General features: G+C 48.1%; 1 protein-coding gene across 15 annotated transcripts in view; it reads left to right on the plus strand.

Moving 5' to 3' along the window:
* The first annotated feature begins 78 nt into the window (after positions 1–78).
* Positions 79–14,811, plus strand: part of CLASP1 (cytoplasmic linker associated protein 1) — a 155,319-nt gene continuing 140,586 nt past the window's right edge. For 5 of the 15 annotated variants that reach the window (XM_042877984.1, XM_042877987.1, XM_042877988.1 and 2 more), the window contains exons 1-2: positions 80–115; positions 9,560–10,034. In XM_042877984.1, coding sequence (XP_042733918.1) covers positions 9,840–10,034 — 195 coding nt within the window. In that variant the 5' untranslated portion in view covers positions 80–115; positions 9,560–9,839. Of the gene's footprint in view, positions 116–9,559; positions 10,035–14,811 lie in introns of all 15 variants that reach the window. The other 10 variants (XM_042877986.1, XM_042877991.1, XM_042877993.1 and 7 more) reach the window with 3 other exon arrangements.

Raw genomic sequence — 14,811 nt, forward strand, 5'->3', positions numbered from 1 at the left:
CATGCGCGCCGGCTCCCATTCTTCCCGTGGCAGCGGGGCGGGCGCAGCCATGCAGCGCAGCGGGCGCCGCCGCCGGCACTGAGCCCGCCCGGCCCCCGCCCCGCCGTACCGCCAGGTAACGGCTGTGAGAGGAGTGCGATCGCGAGGCGAGCGGGGCGGCGGTTGCCGGGGCCGGGCTCCCTCAGGGGCGTGGGGGAGCTTCGCGCGAGGGCAGCGCCGAGGGGCGCGGAGGGCCGGGGAGCGGGGGGGCGGTCGGGGCTTCTTCCGCCCCTTTTGTGTGCGCGGCGCTTTATTGAACCGAACGCCTTCGGAACGTGGGCTCGGGGCCGGGGATCGGCACGAAGAGCCCCGCCGTCGTTAGGTGCATCCCGCGCGGGCGATCGGAGATGCGGGCTCTGGGCAGGGTCACTCGCGGCTGTTCGTCGCTACGCGCGGCCCCGCGCCGCCTGCGCGAGGCGCTGTCCGCGCGCCCCCGGCAGCGCTAGGGGAGGGAAAAGAAGGGAAGGGCTGCGCCGCTCCGCGGGCGCCGGGCGGGAGCTGAAGGCCCCGCGCTGTATGCGGCGCTCCCCGGCAGCGCCCCGGCACGGCGGGCTGCGCGCGTCGCTCGGAGCGCTTTGGTGAAGAAGAGAGCCCATAAGAGAAGCGCGTGCCAAGCTGGAGCCGGTAGGGCAGAGGCGCGGTCTCCGCCCCGGTGGTGTGCCAGCGTCTCGTGCAGATGTGCTGGAGTCCATTTTGTTATCGGAGCCTAATAGTCCGTAACGTTTTTCTACCTCTTTTGATGAGTTGTCTCTGTCGTTTGCCTCTGTTGGCGGAGTCCAGTGGGCGCTGGTGTTAGAGGAAGCCGAATGTCGTTGCTTGATGCTCCATAGTACAAGCCCGCCGTTCAAACAGTCGTTCCCAAAGGCATCAGAAGCACAGCTGTTTATACAGGGTCCTGACCTGGGTTTAACGAGGTTTGCTGGAAAGGTCTGGGATGGATGGGTTTGGGAACTTCCAAAAGTGGAGTTTTTGATACAGTCAAGGAGTGAACCACGAGTGGGGTGGAACCACGGCACTGCAATGTTCAGGGTATTCCTTATTGCAGCAGCATTGCTCGCTGTATGGGATGAGCCTTTGTGCTGCAGTGCTGGGCTTGGCCGAGTCCAGCTCCTGCCTCTTCTCACCGTGGAATCCCATCGGTTAGTGGGATGAAAGCCTGGAAGTTACCAGAGGGACCGGGTAATGACTGTCACTGTGAGCCTCTGTTTCATAGTCGTGCTTTTTATTCTTTAAATGACTGCCAGCACAAATGGGATCTCTTTTCTACAGGGATGTGTGCAGCATTCCTGTGAAATGCTTGCGACTGATTAGACAGGTTCAAAAATGTCTGTATTCCAAGAAGAACACTCAGTCCTTGCTTCACTTGGCTGGCAGCATACGGTGCTGAAAGTGAGACAACAGTGTGCTTGTGGGCCAGGAGGGGTTTCTCTATTCATTTAACATTCCCTAGAGGGACACTTGCAGAGAATGTAGTGAACAAGTGAGCTGGTCCTCCAACACTTCATCTCTGAAGTCCTGTTAGAACCTTGAATTTGAGCTATAGCTGTAGTTGTTAGGATTGTCAGATATTTAAAGAACAAAATGGAAATGTTGTATTCGTTTTTCCACAAGTTGCTTAGTTCTGGGGCTGCAGGTTGTCAGAGGGTGGGTGGTGACAGCAGGTCCAGGTGCTGTGGTGAGTTACAAATTGGGGTAAATCTTGTCCTTCACAACCTTTTGAGTTAGTTTGTCATGCTGTACTGCAATAGAAAGTGTGAAACAGGCTGGGCATAAAAATATTCTGATGGATGCAGTAAGGGCATCCACGCATCTCCCCACTCCATTGTACAGGCAGATGGCAGAGCAATGTGGCTTTGAAGAGAGCTGCCATTTGGGTGCTGTCTGGCCTCAGGTTACTTGGTTCAGGCACATGTGTCACTCCGAGCCTCTCATCATCACGGCTGGGCCATGGCTGGGGCTTGCAGTTTTCATAAAATCATAGAATAGTCTGGGTAGAAGAGGACCACAGTGATCATCTGGTTTCACCCCCCCTTGCTACGTGCAGGGTCACCAACCACTAGACCGACCTGCCTGGAACCACATCCAGGCTGGCCTTGAATGCCTGCAGGGATGGGGCATCCATAGCCTTGTCTGTGCTGAATTGAAGCTCCCTCCTGGATCCTGACGGGGCCAGGGCACCTTCCAGCAGCTCTTGTCGGTGTGTTAAAAATGCTGACAAGTATCAAAAAATTGTGCAGCTGAATTAGTAGATGAAGCCAATTTGTTTATTGATTTCTTCAAACTCTACTAAATTGTAAACAAAGTCTGCATGTGAGGAAAGGGGTTCATTTCTTCTTTGATGAATGGTTACTGATTGTGGCAGCCTCATGCAGAACAGCCTAAGCTTTAGCCCTAACGTTGCTTTTCATTCTCACTGGCCTATGCAGAAGTTTAGAGCATGTTTCTTTATAGCTGTTTCAGTGTTTTGGGTATTGTCTGTTGGGCCAACCTGTTATCAGTCTTTAAAGCTGTCTGAACCACTGAAGTGAGCTAATTAAGAATTTTTCCACAGCTGGATATCTAAAAACTCAACAAGTTCCCTGGCATTTTGAGCTGTTAAATACCTGGCTCTGTCATAGACATGTTAGAAAGGCATCATCATCAGTAGCCTATTGGAAGTCAGATCTTACAGTGTCTGACCTGCCTGCCCTGCCAGCAGACTGATAAACAGCAGCATTTGTGTTTCACGTCTGGGCTGGGATTTTCTCTCAGCTCTGCCTGCAGGTGCTTTCCATTCCAGGAGCTTTCAGAAATCTGCATTGAACCAACGGTGGTTTGCTGAAGCAGGGATCTGGTCCAGCTGGAGTTTGGTTCTGACCTGTATTTCAGGGTGATGCTAAGCAGCAGGGAGGGTTCACAGGTGCGCCTGTTCCTCTGCAGGTGGCTTCTTATAGCAGCAGTTACTGAGCTGCCTCTGGAGCCCAGGACAAAAATAAACCTTGCAAAGTGACTAACTTAGGATCTGCTGGTGCCCCATTCCACAGTGCTGAAGCTCTCTCTAGGCCTGCTGGAGTGAATGTCTTGCTCAGTTTGAAGTGTGTGTGTGTGTGTGTGTGTTCAGAGTACCAGTGCCTTGGAATGATGGTTTTCACAAGCAGGCACTTGAGCACTGGGGCTTCCCTCTCTGTTACTTGCTGCCAGGGTGATTCTGGCTTGGGCTGGCACACAAAAGCCTACCTCTGTGTTCTGTGCCTCCATCCACTTATGTATTGCTGGGGATAACAGGCTCCTGGAGGATTTGTGGAATATGGCATTTCTACCACAACCCCACTGATCTCTTAGAACTAGATTATCCGGATCTTGTACCCAGCATGTGGTAGTGTGGGGTTTTATTTCCCCACGGTGCTATCTGGCCCTCGGTTCCTACTGCTGCTGCAGACTTTGTTCCCAGTAACTCTGGGAAAGGCAGTGAATTTCTGCCCCATTCCTGCCTGCAAAATAGGCTCTTGGTATTCTCCCACCTTTTCTCTCATTTACATTAAGAAATGCTTTTCATCTCCAAGATCATGTAAATTAGTGGTCTGAGCCTATGAGACTTCATTTACTGCAGTGCAGATAGGGACTGCAGGACTCAGATGTGTTCTGGAAGTCCCTGCTCCTGTGTGAGTGCTCCTGGTGAGTGGGGAATGAATGGGACGCCACTCATTTTTAGTGATGTTTTACTTTCAAACCTTGCACAGCTGCTAAGCTTCACAGTCCAGCAAGGCTTCAGGTGAAAGTGTTCTCTTCTTCCCAGATTTCTCCAGCAGATCCCATTGCTGCTGGAGGACGGAGAGAGGTTTAAAGCCTGGTGCTGGGAAACTGCCCTGCACTTGATTGTGGTAGGAAGGGAGCCAGACACCTCCATTTTAAAGTACTGTAACTGTATGGCTGGATATCATCCAGAGTCAGTGCTAATTTTGAAGAGGGGAAACTAGGGGAGATCTGTATTAGGAAAACAAAGGCTGTTGGAACTCGTGTGTTTTCCTGCCGTGCTCTGGAGGAGTGGCTCCTGCTCAGTGCAGTGGTTTCCGTAGTGCCAGGCACTGGGAGCACACTGAGGTTGTAAGCCTGTAGGTAGTCTGGGCTTGCTGCAGAGATGTTTTTGGAGATTGATGAGGCCTCGCTGAAATCAGCACCTTTGTGAGCTGTCCCATTGCTGAGGCAGCAGTGCAAACGTTTATGGAGGCACAGAAGAGAGCCTGCTGTCTAAGAGCTTATCTTACCCAGGGCAGTGTAATGCAACTTTCACAGCTAGCATCTGTCCTGGAAGAATTGCAGGGGGGCTGCAGGATCTTAGCTTAAGCCCTGGAAATCTTTCAGACTTCATTCTGGAAATCTGCCTTGATTTTGCCTGTGGCAGTGAATTTGTGTGCTGGTGTGGGTTGGTTACTGTCTTTTCTTCAAAGACAAAGCCCCTTCATACACTCCAAGCAAGCCTGAAGAGCAGCTGGTACATAGCAGGGTCCCAGCAGCCTTCAGCCAGAGGTGGTTCTGCAGGTGAGCCCAGCAGCAGGGCTGCAGAGGAGTTGCCTTAGTGCAGCTGGTGCTTTTTGGGTCCAGGGGACCTGGCAGGCACTACAGCAAGGGGAGAGGAGCTGCCCCTTCCGCTGGTGACCAGCTCCTCCTTAGAGGAGCAGGAGTTGTTAGGCTGGAATTCTGAGGATCACTGGATTAGGGGGAGGTTTAAGTACAAGGCAGCACTAATTACTGATTTAAAGCAGTCAGTGATTGTGAAATACCCCCGGGCACCAAATAAACATTATCTCCTACATATGGAGGCAGGTGAAGAGAAGGGAGAGCCCCTCCAAGCCAAGTGCTGGGTGGGCGTCTCCTGCAAACTGCTGCTTTTTGCATATGTAGGGAGGAGCAGGTCCAGTTGGGTGCTTAATGAGTGTCCTGCTTTGTGAGGGCTGATATCAAAGCTCCCTGGGCAGGATGCGGAGAAGGCCATAAGGAGAAAGAGGAGATGGAGGGCTGAAGAGGACCTCCCTTCCTGCAGAGCCTGGGTTTTGAGCTGCCATGCTGATGGGCCCTGTCTGTGCTTTGCAGGGCATGGTTTCCAGGTGCCTCTGCACACAGCGTGCCCAGGGCTCTGGCTGCTGAGACCAGGCACAGCCCTCCCGCAGTGCTCAGCTGCTGAAGCTGATAAAAGCTACCTGAAGAGTTGCTGCATTTGACTGGGGTGGAGACTGGGAGGAGTTGCTCTTTGTTGTGGAAAGTCAAGGTTCAAGACTGTCTGTCTCATGTACCTTGAACTAAATTTAAGCTGAATCTTGCATGCAGTTATGTCCTGAGACCTGTGAAGGAGCTTGGTTGGCACTCCTGTGTTGCTGTGTTACTCATACAGCTGCTCTGCTACACCCCACCATGTACAAAACATTGCAGCAGAAAGGGCTGTCTGGTTTGGGAGTTGCTGAGAAGGACCAGCTTACAGCTGGAAGCAGGCAGGGGAACCTTCAGGAAGGGCTGGAAAGGCCTGTGAGGACAAGGGAGCGTTGCTGGCTGTGAGCTCCTGGGTAGCTGTGTTGGGGGCTCAGTGGGAGCTTGTGACCTGCGCTGGTGTCAGCGTGTGAAGGTGCCCATATAATTGGAAGGTGCCAACTCAACATGGTGGTAAGAGCAGGGTGGTTGGTCTGGAGTGAGTGGGATTCTGCTATGCACTGGAAAGACTTTGTTGGCTTATGCGATGGCATGAAAGTGGGTGCATCTTGGGTAACGAGTATTTCCTTTTTACTCTTTGAATTGACTTATTCCAATTGCTTTGCTGTGAGTTGTGGCAGCTTTGGTGAAGTTATGGTGATAGCCTGAAGTTACTTAGCTTTGATACTACTGTTCAGGCTGTCAGCTTTCTCCTTTAACTGAGGAGAGCTCCAAGCTGGCATTACACTTAAGCCTCTCTAATGACTTTCTGCTGGATAGCTCTTGATGGAAAATGCAGGTGTTGCTGGCAGGGGCTTTGGTTAAGCGCATAGTTTTCATGGCTTGGTAGTGAAAGAAGGAGCTGTATTTTTGCAGTGGCAGAGCTGGGGTGGTTGGGATATTCTCCCTTCCCACCTCACATTATTTAACCTCCATACTGACATTGTCAGTCTTGTTAGAAGCTGCAAGCATAGCTGGAGGACCGTGCTCCACAGCTCTTCTGAAACATCCATGCACGTGATCTGTGCCACTGAGTTGTTGGTTTCCAAGCCTGTGTGACCCTGCTTCAGGGGAAGAGGTGGTACTTCAAATCTTAGTCTGAAACAGTTGTGTCCTGTAACAATGGCTGCCCACAACCAATGGTGATGAGATTCTGCAGGAAAAGAAGTGGCCTCCTGGGGCTGAGATTGTGAGTTTGTGTTTCCCAGAGTTTGTTATGTGTGGAGCATCTGCCAGATCAGTTTCAGGTGTGTTGAGATGCAGCAGCCGCATTCTCTACTGCCTGGGATGTTCATATTTTGGAGTTTGGGTCTTGGTTTTCTCATGAGGTACTATTTGCTCTTGTGAGGAAAGGGTGGTAATTAGCAAGCTTCCTCATGTATAGAAAAGGTTTTTTTTTAAAGGTGCTAATTGAACACCTGTTGGCTGGTAGATGCTAGGCAGCCACCAGCCTTTCCTTTTGGCTTACTGCTCAGGTTTGCCTCAGGATTCAAAGGTGTTTGTGGCTCTTTTCTCCTGCATGTGATGAGGCGGTGCCATCGTGTGCAGTGGGTCTTCTGTAGTGTACAGCCCTTGAGTCCATAGCATCCATCTGTTCTTCTATAATGCACTGTAATCTTGGTCCCATGTTTTCCTTCAAGTGTCTTAAAAAAATTAGGAGCTCTTATTGAAATTTGCTTAAATTAGTTCACTTAAGAGATTGCTCTCTGCTTGTAGGCACAGACTTACATACTCTTAAATGAAAACCACATAGAAGAAAGGCTTGAAAGTTTGGCTGTTTCTTTCTCACGGCCCTGTGGGCACCTAATGGCTTGTTGGATGTGCTGGGACTTGTTGGTGTGAAGTTAATCAGAGATGGCTATTCTGTGGTAAGTCGCAGTCATTCACACCCTCCTGGATTCTGAACTAATTTTCAGGTGTAAGCAGGTTCCATGTTAAGAGCAGTTAGGGGGCTTTCCTCGCCACACCGACCTAATTTTAACAGAGGTCTCCTGTTGAAAGTGGGCAGCTCGTGGAATCCAGAAGCAGGTCACACAGCTGGCTTGGGATGTTTCAGACAGGCAGTGCAGGATGTGAAGGACCCTCTGGTGTAAGGAGTGCCTTGAGCAAGGAGCAGCAGGGCCAGCCCATGCTGAAGGGCAGGGACGGGCCGGTATTCAGAGGCACAGATGAGGAGACTCAGTGGAAGACTTCTGTGCTTTTGTGATTGAAGTGGCCCAGTTCTTCCCCTGTGCCATTTTGGGGAGTGGTTTTTCTTTTTATTTTTTTGTCAAGATCAGTTTAAAACTATCACTTCTTGTTGCAGTTGGCTGCTAGAAATCTGTTGCGTTCTGTAAGGATGGGAGAGATCAGAGTATTTCAATTGGTGCTGAGCTGACACAGTGGACAAACTGCAGCTCCAGTAGTAAGGAGAGGTATGGCTTTCTGCTAGTTTGGAACCAGGGTCTCATTTAGAAAGGAAAAAATAAGGGTTGCTGTGACTTTGAGTGCTGATTGAGCTGTTGTTGACAATTTCAGAACTGGAAGTCGAGATCTTAGCTATGGTCTGACAGAGAAGCTAGTAATAGAAGACATTATTGTATTTCCTACTTAATAGGTAGATAAATAGGTTTTATGAAACAATAAGACTTTGATATGCTCTCTGGACAGCTCAGGAAGGTGTGCTGATCAGAAGCAAGCAGAAAGTTGTATTCTGGTCGTTTCCCATGGCACTGACAAAGCCCCAGGTGCTGTGCAGATGCAGCTGATGCTTCCTTGCTGCTCCAGAGGGTCAGGTTTTGCTGGTGAGAAGGGATTTCAGTCTAAGGGCATGAAGCAACCCTTCTGGTTGATGGCAGGGCTTGCCAGGCAGTTGGCTCAGGTATGTTCCTGGCTGTACAGAACCAGTTTGGATCACTGTCAGCCAGTGGGGATTTGAGCTGCAGGGCTGGGCAGGGGGAATCTGTACTCTAGGGGCTCTTCCTGCCTGGTGAGTAGTGGTGCAGCTGGTGTGGGCAGCCACAGTAGAGCTGCAGGCTCTAGATCCCAAACTCGGTTGTTGCCTCTGGAGCTGTGAGTGGCATTTGTGGGATGCAGTAGTGTGCAAGTGTGGCCAGGGAGGATGGAGGTGAGATAATGATCTGATACGGCGTGCTGTGCAAGTGTGCTTTTACTTCCAGACAAGGGATTCTGTGAGCATCTCATCTGCTTTCAGACCTGCTTTGCTTTTTATTAGCTTCAGCGAAGGCCTTGTTTGCTCAAATGGAAGGTATTTGGAATTGCAGCCCCAGTGCTTCCAATTAGTGAACGTGTGCCTCCTGCTTCCCTCCAGTAGTGTATTGAACCAGGTGTCTGCTTCACAGCCTCTTGCCTCATACTGAGCTTGGCTTGCTTTCCTTGTTGTGGTGCAGAAAGCAGAGCAGATGTCAAGCTCTGGCTATTATTAGGCTGGAAACAAAAAGGTATACAGGGTTTTTATCCTCTTCTAACTAGAAGTGCTAACTTGGAAGAGGAAGTGCTTCAGAAGCAGCATGGATGCAATGGGAACCGTGGGCTGGTGGAGGACAGCTGGGAGGTCTGTGCCTGGATGGGATGGTTTGGCTGCAGGTTGAGAAAAACCCTAAAGAAAAAAAGCTTATAATGCGGTCCATGGAGAAGAGAACTTCAGGTGTTGGGGAGCATAGCCAAATTCAGATGTGCAACTACTTTCTTTTTAAAAAAGATGCTGTGCCTGTGAATGGCAGCAAAATTTGTCCTGGCCTTTCTTCTCCATGGCTGTGGTTCTCAGGAAGCCACAGGCCTTGCTGGCTGAGTCCTGCTTATGCTATTGCAGCAGACTTTTTCCTAGGTCTGTGCTTTGGTGCGTCAGGATTCAGCCTGGAAGAAGCTTGAGCATCGGGTATTTGAAAACTGCTTGCTTTAGGTTCCTGGAGCCCAGCATTAGGGCTGAATCCTGCAGGCAGCTGGTGGCACTGACTGCTGGTGGCCTGTGGTACAAACAGGATCCAGATGCCTTCCTGCTTTCACTCCTTAAAACAGATGTGTTTTCCTGATGGCCTGCATAAGGGTTTTGTCTCTTCTTTTGTGGATGAATGGTGGTGGTGGTATTTGGAAGAATATTATTAATTCTTACTTAAGGCCCAGGTTTGCTGTCTGTCACTAAAGCTGCTGCTGGGGATCTGCTGGCTAACTGTTGTGAAGAATAACCAGAGGTTTTTGTCTTGACCTACCTTGTCTGATTCCTTAAAATAGAACAATGCTCATATCCAACTTATCACAGCTTTGCAGCTGTATGTGAATAACCCATTTTGTGACATGCTTTCAATCTTTTTTTTTCCCTCTGTTCTTAATTTAACCTATAATACTGTTCTTTTTCTTTCAGAATGGACTGCTGAATTGAGAATTATTGCAGACCCAACAGTACAGCACTGCTCATTGCTTCATCTATCACTAGTTATTTAAATTGGACTTTTAATATCCTGCCAGCTGCTGTTCACACACACATGCTGCATTGTTGCCATTCTCAGAATTGCATCTTTGAAACCCAGGCCCTCAGTAACCTTCACTGAACAAAGAAGTGACCTCCTGCGTACATTCATAGAGGGATTTTTTGGACTGTCTGCCCTCTAGCTTTTTTGTTAGTGCTGTGTTTCTGAGACACTATGGAGCCCAGTATGGAGTACTGCTTAGCGCAGGTGCTGCAGAAGGATGTTGGGAAGAGACTTCAGGTTGGTCAGGAATTGATAGATTACTTCTCAGATAAACAGAAGTCAGCTGATCTGGAACATGATCAGACGATGCTGGATAAAATGGTCGATGGACTGGCCACCTCTTGGGTGAATTCCAGCAATTATAAGGTAAGACTTGTCAAATTACAATGAAGATTTTGGTTGTAATTGAATTCCAAGTGATGCTTGATCCAAGTGGAACTTGTGTACTTCTTAATATGCTGTTCTGTACTTAATATGCTGTTCTGCAAGCTGATCACTACACTGAGTCAACCATCCTGGTCCCATTTCTTGGGAGCTGATTGCTGATATGATATTAGGGATTCATGGCAGTTACACTTCAGCAAACCAGATTTATTTTGGGTGTTTGTACTCTGTGATATCCTGATTTCTTTGCATATCTTGTTTGTCTGTGGGATGCTTTGATCATCCCATTAATTGACAGTGTGGATGATTTCTTGCCAAATAAAAATGGTGAAAAGCAAGTGTGTGTGTGTGTATCTACATATATATACCTGGTTTTATATACATATATATACACACACATATATACAGCCTTTGCTTTTTTTTTTGCTTTTTCATACTGTCCTTAATTCTTGCTAAATGTTTTTTGGAGATAATTTAAGTACTACTGGATCTACTGCAGTTAGCTCAGGAAAGGTAATGAGCGTGTTCTCTTGAATTGAACAACCTTGCATCCACAGTAGTGGGTGAGCAGTGGGATTTAGAACTCAGCTGCCTTGTTATCCCTGTCATGCTGCTTCTGATCCCTTGTCTGCAGTTTCCTCACTGAGGAGGGGTTTGCAGCTGTGCTTTGGAAAAGTTGTGTCCTGGTCATTTCCCAGGCATGCTGACAAGGCTGGTAGGATATTTAGGCTGTTGTTACAGGGAAGAGGTTTTGGTATTTTCTGGTAAGTCCAGAAAAATCTGGGAGTAAAACCTCCTACAGACTTGATGGTGAAGCTCATTAACAAGAGTTATACTGGAGCTCTTGCACATAGAAGTGAGGGAAAGACTGACTGTGTGGGTTGTGAGTGCTTTGGAGCAGAACATCCTCAGATTCATTTAAACTTTTTAATAGAAATTTTGATTGAAAGGTAGCTGTGAGGATGATGCATCTTGGCCATTGTGTTCTGCGGGGCTGCATGTCTGCTTTTCTTGTTTGTCAACAAACTACTGTGTTCAAAGCTGTTTGGCATAAAGAACCCAAAAACCCAAAGCCAGTGGATCCATTCTGGCTGAGCACACAAAGAAATCTGCTGTCATTAACAAAAGTTGTCTGTGCAGTTTCCTGAGAGCTTTCATTCCCCTTTTTCTCACTACCTGCCTTTCTTTCTATGTTTCTTGGTGGAAACTGCTCTTGCCAACACAAACAGAGTAAACTTGACATTGTGTAATGTGCCATTTGCTTAGACTTCATGAACTGATGTGAACTGCAGAACTGTGCAGTACTTTGCACTTTTGGCGTCACACTTAGGTTGTGTTTTTTCTTTTCTCCGTTGAACTACAGCCCACCATGTCCATGGCAGTGTTCATTATCCAGGAGCAAAACAGTGGTACTTCTGTACTGGAGTGATTCCACTCATGTTCTATAGGTGGCATTTGGTTTCATTCAGTAAGTTCTAGTAAGCATAACATGGACTTATCTCAAATTTCTGGAGGCTGTTTTCTCAGTAAATGGATGTAATCGAGTATGTGAAGCTTTTAAGTGGGACAGGCAGACTACCTGGAGTTCAGTGATACTACTTTTAATATCCAGATGATGTTTCATCTCAATGTGCCAATCCCTTTTTTGTTTTAGTGCCTGTATTTATATTCCTGGTAACTTTCCTCCAGGCTGCTGTGAAATGTGACATCTTTGGCACAGTTCAGCTCAGTTTGCGCTAAAGGGAGCTTCAGCTGCTGCTGTGCCTTTACAGGGAGGGCTCGAGTTGTCTTTGTCATTGGTTTGAGCTGTGTAAATCATGACCATCGCTGACAGTTTGAGACGTTGGTGTTTTTGTGGGCTGCTTTTATTTAACCTGACAGTATTTTGTGAAGCACTGAGACATGAGACAATACCATCTTCTCTTTCACTTGAGAATAACTAAAGGCTGCACTGAGGCATGTGCTGTGGGACTTGTGGTGATGCTAGGGGCTTCGGTGGATTGTCTTACCTTCCCAATCCTATAGCAAGGGGAGGATGCTGAAATCAGCAGAAGTCATTGATAGACCACCTTACTTTGAGCTGCTTGCAGCAGCGTATACTCTTGTATACTCTTGTCAGGTAGGTACAGGATCTCCTGATAAATGCATTTGTGGCCAGTGTGACTTCCTTTGTGTCCAGACTGATGAACCAGTGATGTTTTGTGGTGGGATGCAGAGTAGTGCATCTAGGATCTTAAAGTGGTGTTTGTGCTTCTGGAAGTGGGCTGAGGGTGTTTGGCAGTGACCTTCTCTTGGCATTTTCTCATTGAAAAATGGCGGGGCATGGTAGTTTGAAGTGAAAATAGGTAAAGAACTTTGTGAGATTTGTTGCTTTTTATTCTAATCAAGTAATCATCATTTTGGTGCTGCTGTACTCAGTGCATTTGCCAGGGGGAGGATCCTCTTACCCTTACATGGGACAATCCCTTTGCTCCAGATCAGCTTGGTCTGAGAGATGCTCTGTACCCAGTAGGTTGACCTGTAAGAGACATGAGGAGCTGGCTATGGTAACAGAGCCCAGTCGGTGGCTGAAGATGTTTTCTCTCAGAGGTCTCCCAGGTGAACCTGGTGCATAGACAAGTCTGTCAGGATGTGAGCTGTGCCCTGCTCTTGCTGTGTGTGGGACTCCTGATTTGATTCCTCTGCCTCCTGAAGGTTTTTGTTACTTACGGAGATAACAAAGTGAAACACGTGGTGAAGTATTGCAGGGAAATTTATTTCCCCTGACAGAACTCATAATCATGTTAGAGAAGGCAGCCTTCCTTTCTCATCTGTGTCTGCATATCAGATGTTACAAGAGCGTGCTTCGCCGAGCTGAGAAGGAAAACTTACATAAATTAGCTGGCTTTTCTTAAACTCTGTATTGAGTAATGTTTTTGGCTTCTCTAATTGAGGGGTAGAACAGATGGTGCAGGCTTAGTTTAAAGTGGCATCCATTAGAGTTACTTAAGCTGATGAATGGTTGTTCACTGTAGGCATATGTTTGTTCTCTATACCATGTTTATTTTAGAAGAAATTCAGTGGAAAAAGTCCTGATTGAAGGAAGCAGTTACGAAGCGTGGTTATGGACTAAGGTGGTAATTTGGTAGGTGGGCTTTGTTGAATGCTTAATGCACAGAGAAAGGAGTCTTTGGCATCTGGGGAAGAAGAAAAGAGTTAAAGAGTTTCCAAACAGCTGTTAGCTGGTGAGTTTGGGGATGCTGAGGGGTATGTGAACATCAGTGAGAGCTGCATTTATTTAATGGCTTCTCTCCAGAAAACCTCTTTACTGTGGAGAGGTAACTCCTAATAGGAAGGAAGATGAACTAGAATTATTCTGATGTCCAACAGACATGAGAAAATGGGCCACCAAGAGTGGTTTTGAGATCTGTACCTGAATGTATGCATTCATATTGCAGAAATGAACTCTGACTCCAACTCTTGTGTGGGGAGAAAAGCTATCTTAGCAAGGGCTAAAAAAAATCAATGGGTTTTAACTGTATTTGCAGAATATGGCCCTGATTTTAAGATGCTGGTGTTGGCAAGCTGCTAATAGGTGGGTTATCCTGCCTGAAACCTAGGAAAGAGCAGAGGCTTGGCTCCAGGATATTCATTTTCCTGTAGGCATTGAAGTTATTTCCCTGCAGCTCCCAGGCCAGCTGAAGGGCTGTTTTTCCTCTGTGTATGTGCAGTATCTGTGGCTGCTTTTTTAACCCTCACTGCTCTGTGTGGCAGCTGTAGCAAATCAGCACTGAGAACTTTCCTATGAATTCATCTTCCCCTCTTCCCAGGTAGCAGTGGCTCTGGATTGTCCTCTAGCACCTGGAATGGCAGGAACTGGACAGTGGGGTGGTAATGTTTTTCTGACTGGTTTATGTGGTGTGTTTGTGCTCCTGTAAAGCAACAACAAATAAGCCTGTGATCCCAAGTGGTGCAGACAAGAGGATCTTTCAGTTACTCACCAACGTGTTATGAAATGGAATATAAATAGTGAGAAGCCACAGAAATCCCTAGGGAGTGTGAAGAGCCCCCATGTTGAAATAAATAGGAGAGGAATTTGTTCTTGTAATGGCACAAATTTGGGTAGGGTCAGTCCAAAGGTCTGTGTTGTTTCCTGTCTCTTCTCTCTGGGGCTCACTCTGGGTGGTCATTGAGTGCTCTCACTTGTAAATCCATCTGGCTTGTGGATCTGAGCCCCCTCTTCTGGTTTCTGCTGCAGTCCCTTTTCACTTTGGGTGTTAGTGCTGGGATGTGCACTGCAGCAGCTGCCATTCAGGCTGTGTGGTGACCTGCCCTTAGCTTTGGGGTGCTGGGTTGTGAGGGCAGACAGAGCCAGCCCTCCCGGGGTCTCGCCACCATCACGGTTACTAAATTGAGGGGACAAAGCTATTCCTTTAATGCTGGTGTAGTGTGTCAGCTGCAGTGCTGTGGTGCTTGTCACTGGGGCTTTTTCAGAGGTCTGGCATGATTTGCTGTCCCCTGGGAAGCCAGGGGGTATATTAGCTGGCTGCAGCCTGAGGGTCACAGCTGATGCCTGTGTGGAAAAGGCAGATTATTGGGGATTTAGTCCCTTGGTGATAAGGGTGCACTAATGCTATTGTGCTGGGCCTTATTGGGCCCTGTTGTGGAATGTGCTGTGCGGTGCTGGCTGTGTGCTGGGGGAGGAATCTGGGCTGGAACAGGTGCAGGGAAGGGCCAGTGCAGTGCTCAGGGGGCTGGAGAGCATGGCTGGCCTGAGGAG

This window comes from Lagopus leucura, unplaced genomic scaffold (assembly GCF_019238085.1).
Source record: "Lagopus leucura isolate 7727_CA_CO unplaced genomic scaffold, USGS_WTPT01 Super-Scaffold_100019, whole genome shotgun sequence".
Lineage (NCBI taxonomy): Eukaryota > Metazoa > Chordata > Aves > Galliformes > Phasianidae > Lagopus > Lagopus leucura.